The sequence below is a fragment of the Lathamus discolor genome, chromosome 10, assembly GCF_037157495.1.
Source record: "Lathamus discolor isolate bLatDis1 chromosome 10, bLatDis1.hap1, whole genome shotgun sequence".
Taxonomy (NCBI): Eukaryota; Metazoa; Chordata; class Aves; order Psittaciformes; family Psittacidae; genus Lathamus; species Lathamus discolor.
Window position 1 is genome coordinate 6,856,676 of NC_088893.1, and position 16,106 is coordinate 6,872,781.

At 53.6% G+C, this 16,106-nt stretch overlaps 2 protein-coding genes across 2 annotated transcripts in view; one reads left to right on the top strand and one right to left on the bottom strand.

Annotated features, from left to right (window-relative positions):
* The window catches only part of LOC136020088 (uncharacterized), a 137,581-nt gene that overhangs the window by 40,891 nt on the left and 80,584 nt on the right, over positions 1-16,106 (bottom strand). The window lies entirely within an intron of this gene.
* On the top strand, positions 626-14,238 carry LOC136019700 (uncharacterized). The gene is made up of 2 exons (XM_065690162.1): positions 626-1,290; positions 9,135-14,238. The coding sequence occupies exon 2, from the start codon at positions 10,948-10,950 to the stop codon at positions 11,632-11,634; it is 687 nt and encodes a 228-aa protein (XP_065546234.1). The 5' UTR covers positions 626-1,290; positions 9,135-10,947; the 3' UTR covers positions 11,635-14,238.

The window sequence follows — 16,106 nt, forward strand, 5'->3', positions numbered from 1 at the left end:
GAGACGTTCAGCACCGTCGAGCCCGGCAGTGCATCCTCCCGCAGGCTCACTCGATACCGCTCCTGCGCGAACACGGGGGCGTTGTCGTTGGCATCGGTGACGTTAATGAAGAGCTGGGCGGTGCCGCTCCGGGGCGGCTTCCCTCCGTCCACCGCCGTCAGCAGCAGCCGCAGGCTCTGTTCTCTCTCCCGGTCCAGCGCCCGGCGCAGCACCAGCTCTGCGAATTTGCGTGCGTCCTTGCTCTCCTTCACCTCCACCGCGAAGTACTCGTTGTTCTCCAGCTCGTAGCTCTGCAGCGAGTTGCTTCCAACGTCTGTGTCTTCCGCCATGCCCAAGTAAAACCGGGCGCCAGGAGAAGTTAACTCGTTGATCTCCAGCTGGAAACTGTCTTGTGGAAACCGCGGCGCGTTGTCGTTCACGTCCTGGATGGCCACGTCGACGTGGAAAACGTTGAGCGGGTTATGCACCACCGTCTCGAAGCTGACAGAGCAGGACGCCGACTTGCCGCACATCTCCTCCCGGTCCAGCCTCTCGCTCACGTACAGGTTCCCGTTCTCCCCGCTCACGGTAAAGTATTGCTTCGCGGCGCTCAGCCGCAGCTTGCGTGCCGGCAGCTCCGCCGGGCTCAGCCCCAGGTCCCTCGCCAGCGGCCCCACCAGCGAGCCTCTGGCCAGCTCCTCGGGGATGACATAGCGGAGCCGCTCCGGCGACGCACGGCAGCACCAGCACAGCAGCAAAGCGGGCAGCAGCACCCGCTGGCTCTGCATCTGCCTGCCCGCCATTCTCGGCAGCGCTCGCTTCGTCTCCCCTTCCCTTTCAACCTCTCTCCGCAGCGGGAGCAGGGGCTGCCGGAGGCAGCGAGCTCGGCGCCGGCTCTGACGCCGCTGCTAACAGCGTCGCCTCTCGCCCTTGCTGGCTGTGCCGCTGCCGCTGTGGCTAGCTACGGGCGACCGAGAGTCTGCGGGGGCAGGACGCTGCGGCGGCTCCCGCTCCGGCTCCAGAACCGCTCCGCGTCGGCCAACAGCGGCACCCGGAGGCGCCGCGACGCCACCGCAGCTGGGTGATGGCCGTGCGGTGATCCGGTCTCTACGCTCTGAATCACGCTGTCAGCGGATACCAGCAGTCGGCGCCATCGGCCACCGAAAAACGCGTTCATCCTCCAGTTCGGGGTTTCTCACTCCCGGCTGAAGGCGAACCAAGCAGCTCTGTTCAGCTGGGGAAATCACCAGCCTGGTTGGGGAACGCGTTACCAAGCAGCGGAGCAGCGCGCACCTCGTACAGAGAGCACAGGTAAGTACAGGTGAGTTCAAGCATGTACACTGCACAGCAAATGTCTGACATATTCCAACAGCTTCTACTACTGCTGCAGGTTGTCTTCAGCAATTTTCTTTCATTTCTACGAGTTTTGTGAAGCAACAGCTACAAAATACTTAAAAGGGGGAGCTGTTGTGGAAAGGAAGCATCAGAACCGCCAATTTATAACCCTTTTATCTTATATACCTCTCAGAATGGCTGAGACGGGGAAAAACTAGCAATATCTAAGAACATGGACGGGCAGCAAAAAGGTCCCCATGGCCAAGGAGACTTCAATTAACAGTGTGCAATTCCAAGAATCGGAAAAGGGAGTGGTGTACTTCTTGCTGGTGATGCCCGTGGTGTCTGGGACACATGCTGCCCGAGCTACCTTTCCCAGGATAGGCATAGACTTGCAGAAAAGAATACAACAACAAAAGTAGCAAGAAGTCAGGAGGGCAGCAATGGAGAATACAGTTCACCCATGACACAAACACAGCATGTTCTTTGCACCGACAATACACAAAACCCTCCAGGAGTGGGGTGCTCTGAAAATGGAAAGGATAAAACCCTCTTAAGTGCATCGCCTATGAAAAAGTACTTGATCCTCCTCAGTGCTTGTTTGTACAAGTAACACCACCTCTTAGCAACAGCTGAAGGAAATCAAAGAATGCAAGACTCTGTAAACCACCACATGGTTCATGACCATGGAGAGAGAGGGGCACATTATCACCACCTGAACCATATGAAGTGCTACCAAGACCACGGGTTTTGAAACTACAGGAACAGCAGGTTTTCCTAATGCTCCCATTGCTCTGGACAAGAGATGACAGCATGGATGGCTACTGTGCTCATTTCACTGGGACCTGCTGATAACTCAGCTCCTGGTTATGCCATTCTCGCAGTTCCCTTAGATGGTACAGAAACTGACTACAGGACTCAGTTTCTCCTTCACAAGCTTATTCCACTGCGGCAGCTCTTAATAAACAATCACTCAGCCACAACATCGCTCTGAGAATAGGTTCTTCCTCACCAACACGACCATTCTCACAAAGAAGCAGCCACACTCTTCTTCAGGTGGAGAGACACATACAAGAGGGTTACCTACCTATACTGAGCAGATATTTATGCAGAACGTTGATCTTCCTCAACGTTTCTTGCATTGCATTACGAAGGTGTGCTTACATTTTTTACAAATATTAATGATAAATTAAAACTATGTTGTAAGGCAATAGTGATAAACAAGAAATGAACATTATATCAGCATTAGAAGCATTAGGACATGCTATTGCTACACCCTCAGCTACACTGCTACCTCTACCTTATTGTAAAAGACATGACAAGCAGTAAAGCAGATATAAAGTGACCACAGGACAGTAACGATCACTTGGAGATCAACCCTCATTTGGCAGAGGAGGCCACAAGGTAGCTGTGCAAAGAGGCTTCTCGTGGGAAACAAGCTCACTCTCACAAAATCATTCCATGTGCAATAAGACTCTGGATGCACTCAGCAGCTGGTAAGGAGCACAGGAGAAAGCAGACTTTCTAACCAGTGATGCTATTAAGAACACATGCTACTCTGCTCTTCACTCTGCTTGCACTGATTTTAAACATAGACCCAGTGCTGCTACACGAGGGATAATGGTATGAAACAAGCTGTAAGGCAACATAAAAGTCACAATAACGTGTCACAGCAAAAGTATCTTCACATGTCTTGAACTGCCACACTGTCTGTAGTGCAGCCCAAAAAGAACCGCTACAATACTCTTTATAGTACTTCACCCATAGTTTGTAGGTCTAAGAAGTGGGTTATGGAGTCTACAGGCACAAGGCTCAGTCTGCGAACATCCAGTTCTTCAACTGCACTCCATGTTTGGAAGAGCATAGTGGGGGGTCACCACCAAGATGTTCCTGTACACACATGTATTTTGGAACTGCTAATAACTAATTTCACTCTTCTTCAATCTTCAATCCAGAGCATGGAGCTCACTTTTGAACCAACGAAGGAAACTTCCACAAGCAACAAAGAACTCATAGGATGCCTGTGAACGGGCTTCTGGTTGAGGAAGAAGTACCTCCAGTGGCTTAATTCTGGTACGCAAAATTAAAAGCACAGTCACTACTGGGTGAGGAGCACACTGTGTGTGAGGAACACGAGACAAGACCAAGACCCAACTCAGAGAACGGTTTCATTTCCAACAACAGCTTACATTCCTCCCAAATAAAGGCAGTTAAATAAAAAAGATGTGCAAGAAGGGGAGGCTAAGAATTGTGAAAGCAAAGACGGACAAAAGAAAAATACCTCAACATGCGGTTAACTTAAAAACCATTTTGTGTTTGCAATAGTCCCGTCCTATACACAAAACCACTCACTGGCTGGTAAGAAGCACAGAAAAAGAGATTCTTTCTAATGAGTACTGCTATTAAAAATGTAGAAAGCTTCATTCCTCACACACTGCTTTCAACAATGATAAATAACAAATGATACAAGATAAAGTGGTACAACACGTGCAAACAGGTAGTGCTATGAAACAAGAAATAAGGCTGCCTAAAATACACAAAATATTAACCTATCACAGAAATTTATAACCGGGACAGATAACGCTCCATTTCCGATGCTACTAAGTTTCTGTTGAGAATAAACCTGACAATGCTAATGACGCAAATTTCCATTTGCTATTAAACCGACTTTTTCAAATGAGTCATCACTACCAGGAATCCCATATTGAACACGGCAAGAGAGGAAAACGAACTGGCACCTTATAAAAACACGGAGCATAACGACAAGCAAAGTCCCGCCAGGACACGAAGCATGGCAAAAGGAACCATCAGGAAAGGGCAGAGAAGAAAATCAGGAAAGGAAGCAGAAAGCAGGAAAGCTCCTTGGAGGAACTCACCGTTGGAACGGCGGGGTCCTCCCCGAGCAGCGCTGTGGGCTTGTCGGGGGGTAGCTGGGCCGGGAGGGTGTCGCAGCAGCTGCCGGAGGACAAGCGGAGCTGGCTCTTGCGCGAGTCGGCGGTGAGCGACACCTCGTGCGAGTAGGAGTGCAGGAAGGCGCGGACGCCGTCGATGCCCACGAAGTGCGAGGCCGGGACGCCGCGCAAGGCGGCGCTGCCCGACGCCGCCAGCAGCTGCGAGCGGCGCCAGCGCCGCAGGCGCAGAGCCAGCAGCAGCAGCAGGAAGGCGAGGAAGAGGCAGGACACGGCCGCCACGGCCAGCACCAGCCAGCGCGTGAGGCTGGCGGCCGGCTCGCCCGGCGCCGCCGCCGCGCTGCCCAGCTCCGAGAGCAGCTCGGCCACGCTCTCGGCCAGCACCACCGTCAGCGTGGCCGTGGCCGACAGCGCCGGCCGCCCGTGGTCCTTCACCACCACCACCAGGCTCTGCCGCGCCGCGTCGCGGGCCAGCGGGAAGCGCGCCGTGCGCACCTCGCCGCTGTGCAGCCCCACGCGGAACAGCCCCGGCTCCGTCGCCTTGGCCAGCTCGTACGACAGCCACGCGTTCTGCCCCGCGTCCGCGTCCACCGCCACCACCTTGGCCACCAGCGCCCCGGGCTCCGCCGACCGCGGCGCCAGCTCCACGCCCGCCCAGCCCGAGACCGCCGCTGCCGAAGGCGCCGCCGCCGGCGGGTACAGCACCTGCGGCGCGTTGTCGTTCTCGTCCACGATCTCCAGCAGCACGGACACGTTGCTGCTCAGCGCCGGCGCGCCGCCGTCCTCCGCCCACACCCACAGCCGCACCTCGCGCACCTCCTCGTAGTCGAACGAGCGCAGCGCGTACAGCGCGCCCGTCTCCGCCTGCACCGACACGTAGGACGAGAGCGGCGCGCCCCGCACCCGCCCCTCCGACAGCCGGTACCGCACGCGCGCGTTCTGCCCCCAGTCCGCGTCCGACGCTCGCACCGTCAGCACCAGCGCTCCCGCCGCGTTGTTCTCGGCCAGCCGGGCGCTGTAGCGCGGCTCCGCGAACACGGGTGCGTTGTCGTTCACGTCCAGCACCCGCAGTGCCAGCACCGCGCTGCTCTGCAGCGCCGGAGACCCGCTGTCTACCGCCCGCACGGTCAGGTTGTACTCCGACACCTTCTCGCGGTCCAGCTCTCTCGACGTCACGACGCTGTAGTAGCTGCCCTGGGAGCTCCGCAGCCGGAACGGGACACCCTCGTCCAGGGAGCACCGCACCTGGCCGTTCGCTCCCGAGTCCCGGTCCTGCACGTGCAACAGGGCCACCACCGTCCCCGGCGGTGCATCCTCTGAGATCTCCCTCAGTGCAGACCGCACCGAAATTTCGGGGGCATTGTCGTTGACGTCTGTCACCGTGATCACGACTTTCGCTGTATCAAATAGCTCTCCTCTGTCGAGTGCCTGTACCTGCAGTTCATGTATGGAGAGTTTTTCGAAGTCCAAACTGTCCTTTAGGGATATTTCTCCCGTCTCAGAGTCCAAATGGAAAAGTTCCGACGCCCGGTCTGAAATTTTATGGAAAACGTATTTCACTTGTCCGTTCAGCCCCTCATCGGCGTCGGCGGCGATGAGGGTAACGAGGACGGAACCCACGGGCACTTCCTCAGCCACACGCACCGTGTACTCTGCCTGGCTGAATACGGGCGCGTTGTCGTTGGCGTCAAGCACGGCCACGCGGATCCGCGCCGTGCCCGTCCGCGCAGGCTCTCCACCGTCGCTCGCCCTCAACACCAGCTCGTGGAACGCCGCCTCCTCCCGGTCCAGTGCTTTCGCCAGCACCAGCTCGGGACGCTGATCCCCACCGGGACCCGCCTGCACGGCCAGCGAGAAGTGCTCGTCGCCGCTCAGCTCGTAGCGCTGCAGGGAATTCGGGCCCGAGTCCGGGTCGTGAGCCTCGGCCAGGAGAAACCGCGTCCCAGGGGCTGTCGTCTCGCTCATTCGCAGTTCCTTTTCTGCTTGTCGGAAGCTGGGCGCGTTGTCATTAACGTCCACGACTTCCACTTCGATTTCATAAAACTTCATTTCCCCCTCCACGATCACCTCACACCGCAGGACGCATTGCTGCATGCTCTCGCACAGCTGCTCCCTGTCTATCCTCTCCGCTGTCACCAAATGGCCCGTCTTCCCCTGCAGAGCAAAATACTGCGTCCTACCTTCAGAGGCTACTCGGACGCCGAGGTCACGGAGCGCCGGCAGCTCCAGCCCCAGGTCCTTGGCCACGTCGCCCACGAACGAGCCCTTGGGCAGTTCCTCGGGGACCCTGTAGCGCAGCTGCCCCCATGCTGCGTCCCACGCCAACACCAGAACGGTCCACAGCAGCGCTCGCTCCCGCTGGCCCCAGCTCCTTCCCGCCGCTCCCATCTCCGCCGAGATCCCGCACCGCCGCAGACAGCTCCCCACCACCGACCGCTGTTCTGTCTCCTTCTCGTCCTGCTGCTGCACTGTCTCCCGGTCCGTATCGCCTCTCCCGGCTTCTGACGGCGTCCCCTCCTCCTCGCTGTAGCACAGCTCCGCACCACGGGTCCGCTTGCAGATTGCTCGGCCGCCGAGACAACCAGCGAGCGAGCGAGCGAGCGAGCCGGGCCGCAGCGGGAGGGGCTGCCGGCATCGCTCCGGCCTTCCTCTCTCTCCTCCTCGGTCAACAGCGGCGCCCGCAGCCTCCTCCCGGCACTACAGGCACCGAGCGATGCCGAGCGGTGCCTGCCCGGCTTTGCCCATGGTCACCTCGCGGAGACGGCACGGACGCCAGAGAGCCGTCATCGGGTCCCGACCAGCGATGATTTCCAGCCTCGGCTGATCTTGAGGAGAGCTCTTCCGTTATCTTCGCGGCGTTGCTTCCGGGCAGAATTAAGACTTCTTCGGTGGCTCTTCTACCTCTAGGATTATTTATGTGTCCCTCAGTCAGCAGGTGCAATCTCCCCCACCATTTGCACAACTTTTTGAAGTCGTTGTTCCTGAATTACATTTCCCTCAGTTTTTCAGCAGATCTTAACTATCAGACTGAATTGACATCAGCCACATTAATTTCCCAAAACCTGAGTAATGGCACAAAGCAGAGATGAAGATGCTTATTCAAAGACAGTTGTACTCCAGGCTGGCCCTTCCTCTGGACTTTTTTACTTTTCCCCTGCACTCCAGAGACTGCTCTGAATCACCCTGCATTGCTGCCACTCTCCCACTCCCACTCGGGAATAATTCATTACAGCCTGACACTAGAAGCTGTGCTTTTCTACTTAGGACTTGGGGCTCCTCTGGGAGTCAGACAATGAAACAGCATTTTTCCAACCCCATTACATAGAGTTGGTGCATCTCACTCTACACACCAAGGAACCACCTTCACCTTTGTTAACATTGCACACAACACAAGCTTTGTAGAGAAAAAAAAAAAAAAAAAAAAAAGAAAAGCTGAACCTAAATATGTGCTGAACCAAGACATGACACCACTGACTAACTCACAATTTTCTCCCAGAAATATGAAGCTGTAAGTTTAAAGGCTTTATCATGGGGCACTTTCTTCAGCTTATTCTTCTGAGATAACACAGCAGATTCTCTTTTAGCTTCTCATTCTTTCTGCTCACACCTACAATTCTGTCTTAGGAGGATGATGTATCTGAAATTTGTGTTCCAAATTATACCGCAGTAAACTTTTACATTATGTGCAGACAGAATTTCTCACACTGCCCAAATATCACACAAAATGAAGACTACATTTGCAGACAGATACCAGTGAAAGAAGTTCAGCACATAACTCAGAAAAAGGATCCCAACACGGATGCAGGGAGATAGGTTTCTCTCCTCGTCACACTACTTGGAAGAAATGTAAAATATTTGCATGTGCATAAGCGATATGGAGCTCCAATAAAGACCCAGACATCGAAGTATTAACTCAAAGACATCATCATCTTACTTCAGCACATGGGCAATTGGGAAGATACACTAAAGCTTAATATAAACTGTACCTCTATGCTAAAAAATGATCATGCAGTAGGAAAGCGAACTGATGAACCCATAGCTTGGACAGGAATTTTGAGAAGTGTGACATCAAAAAATAAGACACCTGCAAACTCATTTTCTGTAGGTCTGCAATAAACCCTAGGAATCAACACAGCACAGGCCATGTTTCCACCAGTACCTCCTCACACACAGCACACCAAGACTCTTCAAACCCTTCACAACTTGCATCATTGTCCTTGATCGTCCTCATTTGCAGACAGATTCCATCGAAAGAAAAGTTGCATAGACAACTTTTCCTCACCATGGATAGTATCTGACTTCTCACTATCTCTCCATAACAAGCAAGAGCATTTTTCCAGTGATGTTTAAGGGAAATACATCTATTAAAGTCTACCTTTTACAGCTGTAAATATCAAAGACATGTATGGTACACGCAGAAAAATGTAACAGATCTAATCTCCCGCACACTATCAGAGACAACTGCCCACCTTCAAATCATCACAAGGAGCAAGGAAGAAGTGAATACATGCAAAATCAAAACGATAATAGCATGCTTTTCTTGATCAATATCTCTTATTGTAGGTACGTAATTTAGGTTTTGAATAGGGAATTAATGATCACTTGGCTCCTCCCAAAGCTCCCATTATGATATTTGCTGTCAGTTAAAAACATCACAACAACCTGCAAACACACAAAAAGTACCTTCCAGGGCTCCCCATCCACATTGAGTAACATGTCTTCTGCCAAGCTTCTTTGGGAAGATGAAACTTACATTGCCCGATAATACAGCTGGGCAAAGAACAGAGAAAGGAGCAGCCCATGTCTCTTGTGCCTTTCAACAGCCCCTCAGGCATTCTACCCGTATATCATCATTTCACATGCAGAGTTGTTATGCAAATGGTGTCTTAGAGAACTTTCTCTGCCTTTCAGGACGAGGAACCAGCATCACATCATGAGTGGCACAGGCCTTAGCACCGGGCAAAAAAAGCTTGTTGACACACCCATGCTCCTGGTACCAAGCCAGCCTCTCACCCTCCTTGTTCTGCATCAATAACCTTAAGTAGCACCAAACACTGTATCCTGTTCTTGACCATATGTAGGCTAAAAGCTGACAATGAAGAGTTTCATTCCTTGACGGTTTAGTGAAACGATTACATCAAAATCTTTGTCTTTGAATCAGAGCACCTTCATGGAATGAATGGAAACTGCTAGCCAGACTGACAACTAGAAGAGCTCTCTACTAACAACCAAACTGAAAACCAGGTGTAGAACAGGAGACAAAACAAGGCAAAAATAAGAAAACAGGAATGTGATGGCACCATAGCTTTGCAGCTCCGAGTATGTCATCAGTTGTAGGTTTATAAGACTAGTATCTAGTTAGTTGGTTCAAGACTCAGTCATGAATACGAGCCAAACAACTCCATCATGCACATGGGCAATTTTGCAGATGTGTAACTGCAACTCTTTATGCAACCTTTATATCTACACCCAAAAAGTACCATTCACACGAAAAGCTGTATCAGACATAGTGCATACAATGAGTAACTTCCTGGCACATACTTCAAAGAACAAGCCCCCAGACTAGAAATTTATTACAAATATACTCTCCCATCCCCTACATTCCCAATTTTAAAACTGCCAAAACATCAGCAGATACTTCATATGAGCAGGAGCCACTGAAAACATCTGAAGGTTGCTCAAGGCTGGGGAAAGCTTCATACAACCAACAAGGACAAATAGATGGCAAAATGACGTTTCATACAACAGTTCTTAGACACAGAACCCCAGAGTCATGCTGGCACTTCCATGGCTACTTCTTACAGAGAAAATTGTCAGAGAACTGTCATCCCCTCTGAGGCAGAAGGAAGAGGGGGCTTTGTGGTAGTGTCAGGAAACTGGTAACTTCCAAATATACTTGTTAGAAGTACAGCTATTAAGAACAACACAACCTAAAACACATGGGAGGAAATTCCCAACACCCCCTATAGAGCTGGAATAACACGTCTAGCAAACATTCTTTAGGAAGAAATAAGATCCCGCAGATAGGCACTGGACAGAGAAAGGAGCAACCCTGTCTCATGTATCCTTCAAGAGCCACTCAGGCACAGCTGCCCTGACTATCCTTCCAACACTTCAACACAAGGTGTTTATTGCGTATGTTTATACCACTACACTAAGATGACAAATTTTCTGCTCATGCCACTTCAGAAAAGAAAGATCAAGGTGTAAAAGGAAATCAGGCACAGACCATCAGAAGAGACTGGGTCACTGAACAGCGTGAAACACAACGAGGACGTGCAACACAAAACACCTCTATAAGGAAAGTACTGCCGGCAGAACTCTCGCTCCTCCCTTCTCTCCACCCGTTGGGAACATGAGCAATCACCCCACGCTCCCCTACCAGGAACAAGAAGCACCAACACCCAGAGCGGGCTTAGCCAGGCTTCGCCTTCCCTGTCCCACAGCTCCCCGCGCAGAACACGGAAAAGAAAAACAAACCATCTCAGAAAGGTCAGAGAAACAGCAGAGGAAAGGAAGCGGCGCAGAGAAAGGCTCCTGGGAGGAACTCACCGTTGGAACGTTGGGGTCCTCCCCGAGCAGTAGTGCGGGCTCGTCGGGAGGCGGCCGGGCCGGGAGGGTGTCGCAGCAGCTGCCGGAGGACAAGCGGAGCTGGCTCTTGCGCGAGTCGGCAGTGAGCGACACCTCGTGCGAGTAGGAGTGCAGGAAGGCGCGGACGCCGTCGATGCCCACGAAGTGCGAGGCCGGGACGCCGCGCAAGGCGGCGCTGCCCGACGCCGCCGGCAGCTGCGAGCGGCGCCAGCGCCGCAGGCGCAGAGCCAGCAGCAGCAGCAGGAAGGCGAGGAAGAGGCAGGACACGGCCGCCACGGCCAGCACCAGCCAGCGCGTGAGGCTGGCGGCCGGCTCGCCCGGCGCCGCCGCCGCGCTGCCCAGCTCCGAGAGCAGCTCGGCCACGCTCTCGGCCAGCACCACCGTCAGCGTGGCCGTGGCCGACAGCGCCGGCCGCCCGTGGTCCTTCACCACCACCACCAGGCTCTGCCGCGCCGCGTCGCGGGCCAGCGGGAAGCGCGCCGTGCGCACCTCGCCGCTGTGCAGCCCCACGCGGAACAGCCCCGGCTCCGTCGCCTTGGCCAGCTCGTACGACAGCCACGCGTTCTGCCCCGCGTCCGCGTCCACCGCCACCACCTTGGCCACCAGCGCCCCGGGCTCCGCCGACCGCGGCGCCAGCTCCACGCCCGCCCAGCCCGAGACCGCCGCTGCCGAAGGCGCCGCCGCCGGCGGGTACAGCACCTGCGGCGCGTTGTCGTTCTCGTCCACGATCTCCAGCAGCACGGACACGTTGCTGCTCAGCGCCGGCGCGCCGCCGTCCTCCGCCCACACCCACAGCCGCACCTCGCGCACCTCCTCGTAGTCGAACGAGCGCAGCGCGTACAGCGCGCCCGTCTCCGCCTGCACCGACACGTAGGACGACAGCGGCGCGCCCCGCACCCGCCCCTCCGACAGCCGGTACCGCACGCGCGCGTTCTGCCCCCAGTCCGCGTCCGACGCTCGCACCGTCAGCACCAGCGCTCCCGCCGCGTTGTTCTCGGCCAGCCGGGCGCTGTAGCGCGGCTCCGCGAACACGGGCGCGTTGTCGTTCACGTCCAGCAGCCGCAGCGTCAGCACCGCGTTGCTCTGCAGCGCCGGCGACCCGCCGTCCACTGCCCGCACGGTCAGGTTGTACTCTGACACCTTCTCGCGGTCCAGCTCTCCAGACGTCACCACGCGGTAGTAGCTGCCTTGGGAGCTCTGCAGTCGGAACGGGACATCCCCGTCCAGCAAGCACCGCACCTGTCCGTTCGCCACCGAGTCCCGGTCCTGCACGTGCAGCAGCGCCACCACCGTCCCCGGCGCCGCGTCCTCCGATATCTCGCTCAGCGATGACCGCACCGAAATCTTGGGGGCGTTATCGTTGACGTCTGTCACTGTAATCACGACTTTCGCTGTATCTGATAGTTCTCCTCCGTCGAGTGCCTGCACCTCTAACTCGTGTATGAAGACTTCCTCAAAGTCCAAATCGTTCTTCAGAGATATTTCTCCCGTCTCAGAGTCCAGCTGGAAAAGTTCCGACGTCCGGTCTGAAATTTTATGGAAAACGTATTTCACGTGTCCGTTCAGACCCTCATCGGCGTCGGCGGCTGTGAGAGTGATGAGGACGGAACCCACGGGCACGTTCTCCGCCACACGCACCGTGTACTCTGGCTGGCTGAACACGGGCGCGTTGTCATTGGCGTCAAGCACAGCCACTCGGATCCGAGCCGTACCCGTCCGCGCAGGCTCTCCACCGTCGCTCGCTCTCAGCACCAGCTCGTGGAACGCCGCCTTCTCCCGGTCCAGCGCCTTCGCCAGCACCAGCTCGGGACGCTGATCGCCGCCGGGACCCGCCTGCACGGCCAGCGAGAAGTGCTCGTCGCCGCTCAGCTCGTAGCGCTGCAGGGAATTCGGCCCTGAGTCCGGGTCGTGAGCCCCGGACAGGGGAAACCGCATCCCAGGGGCTGTCATCTCGCTCATTCTCAGTTCTTTTTCTGCTTGTCGGAAGCTGGGCGCGTTATCGTTAATGTCCGTGATCTCCACTTCGATGTCGTAAACCTGCATATCCCCGTCTATTATCACTTCACATCGTAGCATGCATTTCTCAACAAGCCGGCACAGCTGCTCCCTGTCTATTCTCTCCGTCGTCATCAAATGGCCCGTCTTCCAGTGCAGGTCGAAATATTGCATCCTGCCTTCGAAAACGACTCGGACGCCGCGGTCACGGAGCGCCGGCAGCTCCAGCCCCAGGTCCTTGGCCACGTCGCCCACGAACGAGCCCTTGGGCAGCTCCTCGGGAATCGTGTAGCGCAGCTGCCCCCACGCCGCGTCCCACGCTGCCACCAGGACGGTGCACAGCAGCGCTCGCTCCCGCCGGCTCCAGCACCTTCCCGCCGCACTCATCTCCACAGCGGTCCCGCCGGCCCCACTCAGACTCACGTAGCTCCTCTCCGCTGACCGGTCTTCTGGCTTCTGCTCCTTGTCCAGGTCCGTGTCTCCGCTTCAGGCCGCGGCCGAAACCCCTGTGCCTCGCTGTAGGACGGCTCCGCACCGCTGGGACGCTCACAGACAGTCCGGCCGCCAAAACAGTCAACGATCGGGCGAGCTAACGGGGCCGCAGGGGCGGGGCTGCCAGCAGCGTTCCGGCCTTCCTCTCGCTCCTCCTCGGTCAACAGCGGCGCCCGCAGCCTCCTCCCGGCACTGCAGGCACTGAGCTCTGCCCAGCGCTGCCCTCCCTGCCTTGCCCAAGGCCAGCTCGCGGGGAGGGCAGTGGCGATACGGAGCAGCCATTGCGTCCCAGCCTGCGGTAATCGGCCTCGGTTGCTCACGACACGAACTCTTCCGTCATCCTCGCGGACATCCCGGCCAGGCAGAAATAACAAGCCTCCCGTGTCTTTGCTAATTCTACCGGTTATGAATATTTGTGTGCTCGTCAGTCCGCAGGCACAATCTCCCCCACCATTTGCACATCTTTTTGTAGTCCTTCTGCCTGATTGACTTTTCCCTCAGCCTTTCAGCAGATCAAAACTATGTCAGACTGGAATGACATCGGCCACATTTATTTCCCAAATCCCGAGTAGTAGCACAAAGCAGAGATGAAGATCCCTCCACTATGATAGCCGTCCCCCAGGCTGGCCCTTCTCTCTGTACCCTGTTTTTCCCCTGCACTCCAGAGGCAGCTGTGGATCATCCTGATTGTTCTCATTCTCCCATTAGGGAATGTTTCAATACAGCCTGACACTGGAGGCTGCACTTCCATTTAGGACTGGGGATCCTCTAGGATTCAGACAATAAAACACCATGTTCCCAACCCCATTATGCAGAGTTGGTGCATCTCATTCTACACACTAAGGAACCACCTCCACGTTTAACTCATAACATTGCACACACCACAACCAAGAGATGACATCATTATATAGCCGAATTTTTTCTGTATGAAGCTGTAAGTTTAAAGGCCTTATCATGGGGCATTTTCTTCAGCTTATTCTTCCGAGAAAACGTAACAGATTCCCTTTTATCGTCTCTTTCTGCTCACACCTACAATTCTGTCTTAGGAGGATGAAGTACCTGGTTTGTGTTCCAAATTATACTGCAGTAAACTTTTACATTATGTGCAGACAGAATTTCTCACACTGCCCAAATGTCACACAAAAGGAAAACTACATTTGCAGACAGATACCAGTGAAAGAAGTTCAGCACATAACTCAGAAAAAGGATCCCAACACGGATGCAGGGAGATAGGTTTCTCTCCTCGTCACACTACTTGGAAGAAATGTAAAATATTTGCATGTGCATAAGCGATATGGAGCTCCAATAAAGACCCAGACATCGAAGTATTAACTCAAAGACATCATCATCCTACTTCAGCACATGGGCAATTGGGAAGATACACTAATTTTAAAGCTCAGCATAAACTGTATATCTATGCTCAGTCACTGATCAACAGGAAAGCAAACTGACAAACCCATAGCTTGGACAGGAATTTTGAGAAGTGTGATATCAAAAAATAAGACACCTGCAAACTCATTTTCTGTAGGTCTGCAATAAACCCTAGGAATCAACACAGCACAGGCCATGTTTCCACCAGTACCTCCTCACACACAGCAGCTCCAAGACTCTTCAAACCCTTCACAACTTGCATCATTGTCCTTGATCATCCTCATTTGCAGACAGATTCCATCGAAAGAAAAGTTGCATAGACAACTTTTCCTCACCATGGATAGTATCTGACTTCTCACTATCTCTCCATAACAAGCAAGAGCATTTCTTCCAGTGATGCTTAAGGGAAATACATCTATTAAAGTCTATCTTTTACAGCTGTAAATATCAAAGACATGTATGGGACATGCAGAAAAATATAACAGATCTAATCTACCACACACTATCAGAGACAACTGCCCACCTTCAAATTATTACCATAAGAACAGGGAGAAGTGAACACATGGAAAATCAAAATGATCGTAGCATGCTTTCATTGATCAATATCTACTAGAGTAGGTACATAATTCAGGTCTTGAGCAAGGAATGAACAATCACTTGGCTCCTCCCAAAGCTCCCATTATGGCATTTGCTGTCAGTTATAAACATCACAACAACCTGCAAACACGCAAAAAGTACCTTCCAGGGCTTCCCATCCACACTGAGTAACATGTCTTCAGCCAACCTTCTTTGGGAAAATTAAACTTGCATTGCCCAATAATACAGCTGGGCAAAAAACAGAGAAAGGAACAGCCCATGTCTCTTGTGCCCTTCAACAGCCCCTCAGCCATTCTACCTATCCACCATCATTCCATATGCAGAGTTATTATACAAATGCTCTTACCAGAGGACTCCCATTGCCTTTCAGGACAAAGAACCAGTATCATACAACGAGTGGCACAGGCCTCGGCACCAGGCAAAAGGCATGTTGACTCACCTGTGCTCCAGGCCAGACTCTTACTCTCCTTGCTCTGCATTTAACAGCCTTTAGTTTTTCCACAAACTGTACCCTGTTTTGGACCATATGTACACTAGGAGTCAACAATGAAGAGTTTAATTTCCTGATTTTTTAGTGAAACAGAATTACATCAAATTCTTTCTCTTAGCATCAGAAAACCTTCACAGAATGGATGGAAACGCCTACAGCCTGATAATTGGAACAGCTCTCTACTATCAGCCAAACTGAGTCTGGGGTTTAGGTTAGGAGACAAAACAAGGCAAAAATGAGAAAACTGCACAAGTAAAGGCTTCATAGCTCTGCAGTTCCAAGTATGTCATATGTATTAGGTACATAAGAAGAATATCTAGCTGGTTAGTTAATGATTCAGTCATTGG

Coding starts and splice junctions, on each gene's coding strand:
- LOC136019700 (XM_065690162.1), top strand. CDS start 10,948: ATGCCCACGAAGTGCGAGGCCGGGACGCCGCGCAAGGCGGCGCTGCCC.